Source organism: Nuphar pumila, chromosome 5, assembly GCF_984573655.1.
Source record: "Nuphar pumila chromosome 5, dmNupPumi1.hap1.1, whole genome shotgun sequence".
NCBI classification, from domain to species: domain Eukaryota; kingdom Viridiplantae; phylum Streptophyta; class Magnoliopsida; order Nymphaeales; family Nymphaeaceae; genus Nuphar; species Nuphar pumila.
Window position 1 is genome coordinate 129,813,827 of NC_143253.1, and position 9,989 is coordinate 129,823,815.

The 9,989-nt window shown below is 41.1% G+C and overlaps 1 protein-coding gene across 5 annotated transcripts; it reads left to right on the forward strand.

Annotated features, from left to right (window-relative positions):
• The first annotated feature begins 218 nt into the window (after nt 1-218).
• Nucleotides 219-4,633, forward strand: LOC149838699 (protein LATERAL ORGAN BOUNDARIES-like). 5 transcript variants are annotated; one of them, XR_016432202.1, is made up of 4 exons: nt 219-316; nt 536-1,217; nt 1,613-2,500; nt 3,637-4,633. XR_016432202.1 is itself a non-coding variant. In XM_090007768.1 (3 exons), exons 2-3 carry the CDS (start codon nt 1,211-1,213, stop codon nt 2,374-2,376), a joined length of 771 nt encoding a protein of 256 aa, XP_089863894.1. In that variant the 5' UTR covers nt 286-421; nt 536-1,210; the 3' UTR covers nt 2,377-2,672. The 5 variants fall into 5 exon arrangements, 1 of the variants encoding a protein (XP_089863894.1); XR_016432205.1 differs by having other exon boundaries at nt 286-421; nt 4,431-4,633; XR_016432203.1 differs by having other exon boundaries at nt 286-421; nt 4,096-4,252.
• Nucleotides 4,634-9,989: the final 5,356 nt, after the last annotated feature.

Sequence of the window (9,989 nt, forward strand, 5' to 3'; positions counted from 1 at the left end):
GATAAACCCGGCCACCGTGACGTCAGGGTAGAAAAATGGCCTTCATGTTTGGCACGTTAAATCCGCCACCATGGCGAATTGACGAAAAAGTCCCTATCAATGCTAATATTTCTGATGACACCGCCTGGAGTGGCTGGGGATGGCCTTGAAATGGACGGTCCGATTCTGAGACCCATTGAGTGGCGTGCTATAAATAGCGAAGTGAGCGACCGGGACTCGGCTCTTGCGATACAAACGGTGGGTGGATGTGACGAGAAGAAGAACCCTATAATCGAGAGAGAAGGAGAAGAAAAACCCTGAACCGCTATAATAAGAGGTAGGAACGAATCATCGAGCGTTTCGTCAATCTTTTCTCACTCGCTGACGAAACGCGAGATCTAAAGAACGTGTTTTTTCGTCGAGCGCACTCTCTTCTGATCGCGTAATAGAATTATCTTTTCTTGTTTTTAGTTTTAGAATTTATCGTCTTTCTGATTTTTCTTCTGCGATGTTCTCGATGGAAGAGACGATTAATGGCGGTTTACTTTTTTTATAGACTGTACGGTTTTGAATTCCTGGACAAAGACGGTTAGGCAATCGAGGAATCGACGCGAGAACCGGATCTAGAGGACCGAAGAACAACGAAAGACACGGTTGCCGGAAAGCAAAAAGGAGCCGAAACACTTCGGAAGCGGTACAATCGGCGAAACCGAAGAGTAGGAGTTTCTCTGATCGACGAAGTAGCGAGAGCGTGAGAAAAGAAGATAAGGAACTTCAGATTCGGATGATCGGAGGCCGATTACTGAAGAGGGAGAGAGGGGGCAATAGTTCTTATAGTAGTGTATGTGAATTCTCTTGTGTGCTAACCTGAAATCCTTTCGATAGAACGAAAAAGATAGAACTAAACTAGGGATAGATTAGTAGAAATTTGGACTTAGAGGCCAGTTTAGGAGAGTCATTGCGTTTCCTCCGATGCAAGATCTTAAAAAAAAAGAGTTCTTTTGCCGAGAAAGTCAGACGAAAATCGGGAATCCTGACTTTTTCCAATCAATTTAGCCACCGGGAGTTGCTTTGCCGGTCAGTTGCACGAGAAAGACAATCAATTCACTGTGACTATTACCGATCTTTTTGCTCGAGCCGTCAGGGAAAATCCGGTTTTGCCAGTGAGATAGTGGATCGAATCGGGAAAATTTTGTAAGTTCGAGGAGAGAATTCGGTATTTCTTCTTTCCATGCTCGGTACGCTCTCGCTGTTCTTGATTTCCTTTAGTTGTTTTGCCTTTCTTTCTCTATTCTATCTCTTTTTCTTTCTATTTTTTATATCCTGTCCTTATTTTCTCCCCTTTTCTACTGCTGTTCAACTCTATTTTTGTGAAAAGAAGAGAAAAAGGAAGAAATTTTGAGGAGAAAATGAATTTCATTTCAGAAACTGTAATCGACTTCTGTAAAACGGAAATCTGTCAATCACGATCTGATCGTTCCCTTTTCCAAAATCAGAACGGAGCAGTCGCTTTTTTAGCGCTTGATACAGAAAGAAGAGAAAAGGCTTTGACTCGAACGTCGCTTCATGATTTGACTCATTTCTCCTTCTCACTTTCTTTTTTGTTTTTTTTTTTCTCTGAATATACTACCAGCAATATCGTCGTCTTCGAATTCCCCCTGCGCAGCCTGCAAGTTTTTGCGGCGTAAATGCACGCCGGAGTGCATCTTCGCTCCCTACTTCCCGCCCGATACCCCACAGAAGTTTGCCAATGTCCACAAGGTCTTTGGCGCGAGCAACGTGAGCAAGCTGCTCAACGAGCTCCACCCACGCCAGCGGGAGGACGCCGTGAACTCCCTCGCCTACGAGGCTGAAGCTCGGCTCAGCGACCCCGTCTATGGGTGTGTCGGGATCATCTCGCTACTGCAGCACCAGCTTCAGCAGCTCCAAACTGACCTCGCTGCTGCCAGATCGGAGATCTCCCGGTACACGGCTGCCTCAGGCATGACAGGCCCCCTTCTAGCCTCCTTCATTCAAGCTGCACCTATCGCGGCACACCAGCAGCAGCAATACTACCAACCGAATGCGGCTCCTTCCAGATCTCTTCGGATAGGGGTGAGTTTGGCTCCCACGTCGAGGGAGCAATTGTATAGGGAGCAACAGCAGATTGTGGAGTCCGAACAGATGGCCGCTGCTGCGGCAGTAGTGACCGCTAGAGAGCAACAAGAGATGATGATGAACTATGAACATAGCAATCTTGCACGGTTCAGAAGCGCTGGATTCGAGCAAAGAGTTGGTGGAAGGGGAGATGGTGGTGGAATGACGTTTAACCACTTGGCTCGGTCGCCACCATCGTCGGCAGGGTATGTGAACGAATTTCAAGCTCATCAGCAGAGAACGGGAGGTGGGGAGAGATAGAAAGAAAGTACAAAACCCTAGGTGGCGTAAACACAGAAGTCGCTTTCTCATGAACCCTGCCGCGATCGACCTCAACGAATGCCACCGTAATGGCCTAATGGGTCGCCATTTCCATCCTTCCATGGTAAGAAACTAAGCCGAGGAATTCCTCCCTCGATCCCCACCCACTCTTTCTTGAGAGTTACAAACGTACCGTTCAGACTTTTCCCGAGCTTTTTTAAAATTAACATTTTCTCTGAGTACATTATTCAGAATTTACTGTAGTAATAACTCAATAAATCAAATTCTTCCTTATTACGCTGTGAGGGCATGATATAAAAAAGCATCTTCAATTTCAAGGTGTTTTTATGAAAAGGAAGTTGAGGATGTTACACAAATATTGCTTTCAGTTAACGATAGTAGGCGGATGCTTAGTGTGTCCATCCGCATAAGACTTCACTCCCTTGTGAATATTCCTTTTCCCAGGCGTGGTTACCTTTCTTGTTTTTCTTCTCTAACATGACCAATTTGTACCAAACGTTTGCGCGTATTATTCATTGAATATGGACCCTGTAATCGGAGTGATTGTCCCCACCTGAAGCAAGCACGCGTTTCTTTTTCGAGAGTAGCTAATGGCACGACCGTTATGGTTTTATGTCTGCAACACTCACTACTGGAACAGTTTCATCTTCAGACACCAAAGCTCATTTATTGAAAAGTGATTTAATTGAAAATGTTCTTTGCTGCGATTACTTGATCCGCGTTCAGCTAGTCCAATGCGAAAAACAAAGGCCATTGTGCTGATTTTATCGCAAGTTTTATGGTGAAAACTTTTTGCATATCCATTTTACAAGGTGGTCACTCCCTCTGGAAGCAGGGAACAAGTAGCCAACAGCATCACCTTAATGGTTTCATATTTGCAAAACCCAATACTCGGATGAACAATTTATAATTGAAAAATGTTTTCTCCGTCTAACTGACTGTATTCCCTCCTTTGGATGCAGCTAGTTTCATATGAATATCACATATTGAGACCAAACCATTTATATAGCAAACGTCACTAACTTCTGATTTTGAATACGTAGTGGTAATGCCTTAGCTGCTTTTAACAATAAGATGACGTTCAATTTTGGTCAGATCATCGGATTTGTGTCAGCTAGTCAGATGTGGAAACGAGGCCTTTGTCTCATATTACTGAAAGCATTTTAGGGAAAACCTTTGCATATCATCCATTTCCATTACCCGCTTCTCTCTCATTATGGTCCTCTCATCTCTTTACAGTCTCATCCAGCTTGGTCACCCCTTCCGCCATGATGCAAGAAGACAGAGGGAAGAAGTGGAGAAGACGAAGTCAAAAGAACCAAGCTTTACTTTCTAACGTTATCTCAATATATTTTGTCTGATATACATTCCTTGGTAGATGCGCTAAATTCGCATTATCAACTTTTTCAATTTTCTAAACCGGTCTCTCTCTCTCTCTCTCTCTCTCTCTCTCTTGTGTGTGTGTGCATTTTCTGATATGTTTAACATTTCCATTAAGATCTTCTGATACCGCCTACGCCGGAGAAGGTAGTAATAGCAGTATCTTCATTCTTTGGGAACACAATCTAATTCATTTTTTTTGTCATTTCCATATTTTCCCCATTAATTTGCTTAAAAAAATCCCCATTAATGATCTCTCAGAACCTGTACCGCATTAATGTTCCTATTTTTGCTGACCGCTCCTCTCTTTTTCTTCAGCAGGACCGTTATTTTGCTTTCTTCATACATGGCAATAAAATGAGAGCAAGTCCTTTGTTGTTGAATGAGATGAAGTCTGCGCCCCCCTCGAGAATATCATGCACTTTGAATGGAATTATACTTCATGCTCTGTCACTTTCAAACTCTCTTAAACAATAAAAGTTTCTTATAAGCTTATCAATAAACAACCCTTCAGATTTTTTTTTCTGTGGGGTCCTTATATTAGGCCCCTGTACAGGAGGTTTTAGTAGAACTGAGTTAAAATTAGAAGATTCTCTCTTTTTAATGCTTCATATGCAATTGCTCCTTTCTCTCAATGTTTCTGTCAACTGCAGCAATCACAAACTAGCAATCTCGCCTCCCATCGTGGTGCCAGAGTTAATCAAGCGAGGTTCTTCAGTTTGTAGGCGCCTCTACAAACCAAGGATTCAAGAAACATTTTAGGTGAGTTGCATTGTTTTTATCCTTTGAGTTTGAGCTTCTTACCTGGAGAAGTAATGGTCTCAATGAGTTGCTCACCAAGTGTTTGCTGTTTCTCTGTAGTTTCTGCATCTGAAAATGGGAATTATTAATTACCATCCTTAGGTTATTATTTATTTGCATGACACACTGGACTTTTTCCATTCAAATGAGAACCCTTTCTCTACGGTGAAGTTTTCTTCAGCTAGAAACTTGCATAGAAGCCTTGCAATTGAACAAAATAGGTTTTTACAAGTCTCATTTCAAGAACAATCCAAGGCTATAAAATTAAGGAAATCTAACGAATCCCATGAATTTGATTTCACTAAAATCATACTTTGTGACAGATTTGAACAATCTGCAGATGCATAATCCGTTCGAGGGATTATGGTGACTGGCGATTCCGAAACTTTTGCATGGCTGAGGTTCTTCACAAATTCATTCTCTTTTCTAAAGATCTAGCGAATGTTTCCTTTTTAGTTAATCATATACCTCAGCAATTAGAGAATAAGGTTTTAAATAGTATGCCTCTAAAATGAAGTAGTGAGATCAAGTATGCAAAAAGAATTAGAAGGTATCGGGACAAATACAAACCTTGTGGGCTGCATATCAAATATACAACTCCTTATCACGTAAAACAAAAAGAAACAGTCTAAGGCAGAGTGCGTGGAAGAGGGCATCAACATATTGATTATAATAGAAAAACAAACTCTATTCTTTGAAGGAATTCATACAGTTACTTAAATAATGGTTGTTGATAAGTCACGTTTTGGTAAAAATGAAAGTCAGATATCCAATTATCATTTGTAAAAATTTTGGTCATTTTTGTAAGTGCTGTTAGTAGATGCCACATAATGAAGATAGCATTTCTTTGAAGCATCCCCAGGAAAATTGATTCGTCTTTGTTAAGCTACCCAAGAATGCTTGAATGATTGTTGATTGGTCAATCATGGTTCTGGTAAACGTATGACATGTAAGATGAAGTTATAAGTTTGAAAACTACTATTCTTTCTCCGGTCACAATGTGCAGTGAAAAACTTCAAAATTCAGAAAGGGAAGAAACAACCAGAAGGAAAGCATATTTTTGCAAAAGAGAAAATGGCAGAAATAAAGTATTTCTTTTTAAGCTTTCACTTAAATGCTTGTGGAATATGTTTTTTGTTGAAAAAAGATAATCAGTGCATACACCATGGCTTCTTTTATTCTGAAAAAAACAAAAGTAGATAAAGAAAACGAGGATCAACCAATGCATTTAATCCTTTGCTCTCCTATCTACATGAGATCTGACCTCAGCCATTCAACTTATGCTTAATCTGATATCTAGCTGTAGACAGATGTGAAAGAGTCCAGTATTTGAACCTTTTACCCTCAAATAGTGCTGTGTTTCTTTCCAACCATACATACCACAAGCGTTGAGTGAGATACTTTCCCCATATAAATTAAAAGCAGTTTCTTGCACAACCTTCTTATGCTTCAGGCCTAAACAATATCTCTGTAAGTCAGTTTCACATTACAGCCCAAATTTAGATCCGTCCAATCGATCTTCTGCTGTATAGAACGTAGGTCAATGACTAACAACGACGTCCTTTAGAACGATCTAAGATTGAACTTGATTTTAGAAGATCAAATAAAGGATTAATTCATTAGAAGAGATGCCTTAACTATGAACTCTTCCACCAAAAGATAATCATGTCTTTATGACAATCTGCTGCTGGATAGCCTTGACATCAACTCAAATCACTATAACAACAACAGAAACTCTTGTGTTTCACAAGACGCAAATCGTATATAGAGTTGACAAGTTATTTATTGGTCATTCCAAGGTAATCGACATTGTCTTTTTTGAAAGAAACAAGTTAGTCAAACATTGAACCACTTAAAAGTTTTAGTAAAAATCTACTCTTTTCACGCAGAAGATGAAATAGTTGGACACTAAAAATATCGTTGGAATGGTTAAGATATCAGAATTAGAAAACAAAATAAGGACCTCAATTTGCACTCAAATAGAAAATTATGGCCAAATAACTGTTAACTATTACAAGGCAGTAGTCTCGTGCATGTCACATTTTTGTAAAATTAGGTTCCCTCAAGTGACGTCCAACATCACTAGTAGCGTTTGAGCACCAGAAATTATATTCAGGTCAGATCGGAACCCCTGTGCCATGATCAGGCAACCATAAGTATGGTAATCTTCAACTTTTCACTCATTACTATTTGAGATCACAGGCAATGTTGCAGGCACAAAATAGCTGGTAAAGGCACATCAACTGCATAAAATGAGCTCCCAACGTCCGTAATATCTTTTTCAGCGTTTTTAAATTTGTTTTCTGTTCAAACGAACCAAAAATCCTAGTGAATTGGTGGGTGCATTGATTCAAGGTCCTATCCACCCAACATTGACTGAAAGTCATTGGTCTGATATATAACGTGTCACATCTTGTCACTAAAAAATCTTTAGAGGACCTGATTTCCTTCACAGTGACTTTCTGAAATGGCATTTCAGTCACTATAAAAACTCAAACCAGCAACCCAAAGCCATTTTAGAAATCCTTTACATGGAGTCACGGTTGCCATGATTTTGTAAAAAGTAGGTGTCACAAATTTGTTGATGCCGGAGACCATTTTTTATGAAGTGGCACTGCATGAAGCTCCTCTCAACATTTCTCAAGATGGACTACACACCCATGTCGAGAAACGCCAAGATGGATGGTTGTTGCAGGTCGCTGCATGTCCACAAAAAATGTGAAGTCTTCTTATTTTAGAATATACCCAACATTACAACATGATGGTGCAATTTATTGCTTATGTATCTCCTGAAACTATGCCTGCGTAAACCCTCTCTCTTTCGTCCTAAATGCCATGTCAATGTTCCTAATACCTGTGGGGGTTAGTAAGAAGTTGTCTCGGGTCTTGGCGAACTTTTTGTGGTCTGAAAGTGGTCTCAACAACAAGCGCCACCTGATAGGGTGGGAAACCCTAAAGCTTTCTTTTTATAAGGGGGTTTGGGAATCAACGACCTCAGATTGAGGAGTATGATTCTCGTTGTGAAGTAGAGCTGGCTTGCGCACCAACATGAGTGCCTGTGTGCAAGCATTTTTCTTGCTAAATACGGGGGTGTGGAATCGTTGATTAAGGCCACTCGCGTGAATCAACAAGCAATGTCAAAGCTTCGTCGCTCATGGATCCAAGCTTGGTCTGCGGTTCTTTCAAATAATGGCATTGTTGACTCAGTCTCAGTTCTTAGGACGTGCATTTGCTCCTAACGGCTCTTTCCACGCAAAAGAATGCTACCTCTCTCTCCTTCCTTCGGGGGTAGACGAGTTCCCTACAAGCTTTATCTGGGGAAAGGGATCGACACCTAGATCTCGTTTTCTGGCATGACTCATCCTTCACGATCGAGTGCAGACTGATAGTTTCCTCAAAAACATTGGATTCCAGCTTCCGAGTAAATGTTTGTTGTGCGAGGCGGCCGAAGAAACTGCGTTTCACCTTTTTTGGGGAGTGCACTGTATTTCAAAACATCTTTAAGGTCACCTGGAATAAGCATGTGGTCAGCATACGCCAGGAATTGTTTACCAATGACTTGTTGTGGGGTCCTCAACCAGTACGTCAGTGCAAAAAATGGCGGATTATTTGACGAACTTAGCTTCTCTCGTCCTGGTGGGCCGTTTGAATGACTCGCAACAACACCATTTTTTGGCATATTTCAGCGGTTTTCAATAAACTAGTGAACCTGATATTGGCAGACGTATACTCCATTTTGCACATCAACCTTCCTGAGCTTCAGCACAATCAGCACCCATCGACACCTCCTGAACCAGGGTGACGCTCGTCGATCATCTGTATTTGTATCTTGCTTTCTTTTCTGGGCTTCTAGGCTTGCCTTGGGCCTTTTTTGTATTTTCGTCAGGTTCAATGCTGGTTAAACCTGTTTTTGTTTTTCACAATGTTGATGGTTATAGTTCGACTCTCTCTCTCTCTCTCTCTCTCTCTCTCTCTCTCTCTGTGTGTGTTGCACGTGACACCAAATTACATAAGGAAATAGGGCAGGCTGGATCAAACCCAGATGGCAAAAGAATGGGATCTCACTACAGGGCCGCCATATTCATTTCATCCGGATTTGACCAGATCCTTGAGATTTGATCCATACCAACCTGTGGAAGACATATATTTGGTCTAGCGGAGCGTCCCAGCTTTCTCTATCCTGCAAAGATCTTGCTCCCATGAGCACTGTCTTGGCCCAAGAAGTATTTGAACTAATTGCTAGTTCGGTCTGAACCAAGCCTTGTGATTGAACTTTGGTGGAACTCAGACCAATGACAACCCATGGAATGCACCTAGGAGGACATATAGGTGGAGGGAGGAAACTTGTGAGCCCTTGTTGCAGGTTTCTCCTCGTCATTGCAGTCCCCAAATGGACTGACGAGATTACACTTTTTGAAAGTAACCAATCGGTGATGGATGGAAACCTCTATTCAATTTCATATTTGATCTGAGATGTTTGATGGGAAATAGTTGTTAACTTGTGTTTCAAAATTTAGGGGTAAATAGTTCAGTATGAAATACTGACACCGAACAAACATGTGAACTGTGAGGTGTGTCAAACAAGTTGTGTTTGGGGAACAAGCTCTTCTGCATCTCAGATTGGTGTCACTGATTTTGAACCAGGTGATATACGGGATTTTAACAAAAACTTGGCATCTTATTTTCTCAGAGTAAATTTACAATTTTGAGTCATAAATTTTCTATATATTGTTGGGCGATTATTTTTGAAACTTTGGAAACCCTTCCTACACATCTCAATCACATGGTGAAGAGCCTACAGTTTTTTACTACACAAGCCGCGTACATGAATAAAAAGTTTACTCCATACCTGGTGCACAATAATCAACTTTCTCTGTACATACTACAATGGGATATATACTATTCTGAATGAAAAATTACACAAAATTGGCGTGTGAGGTCTCTTTTGTTGCGTCTTTGTTACAAAAATTTAGTGTAGTGCATTTTTATGTCCAATATGAGAGCTGCATTGGTCCTCTGGAGGGTCTTAGCTTGGAATTGCTTGTGGGGAAAGCACCTCCAGCTTCCCTCGTAAATAGATGAATACTATAACTAAACAAAACCAACGGGGCTCCGCTTGTCTGGCAGGAGTAGTTAGTGCACGTCATCTTGTGGTATAGTTGTATAACTTGTAGGGGTCTACCCAGGGCAGGTTATATGTTCCCCCCCGAACAGGGCAGTTAGCTACATCTCATGATCGAGGGTCCCAAAGAGCACCACGTATGTAAGCATGTGTGTCTCGTATCCCCATGTTTGTCAGCATTAATTAGCGTTGGAGTTTGATGCGATTGCAAAGACTTAAGTACCCTCTCCTCCATTGGTGCAAAAAAAATGACGGTTCTTGAAAAGGAGTGGTTGTAAAGACTTAAGTG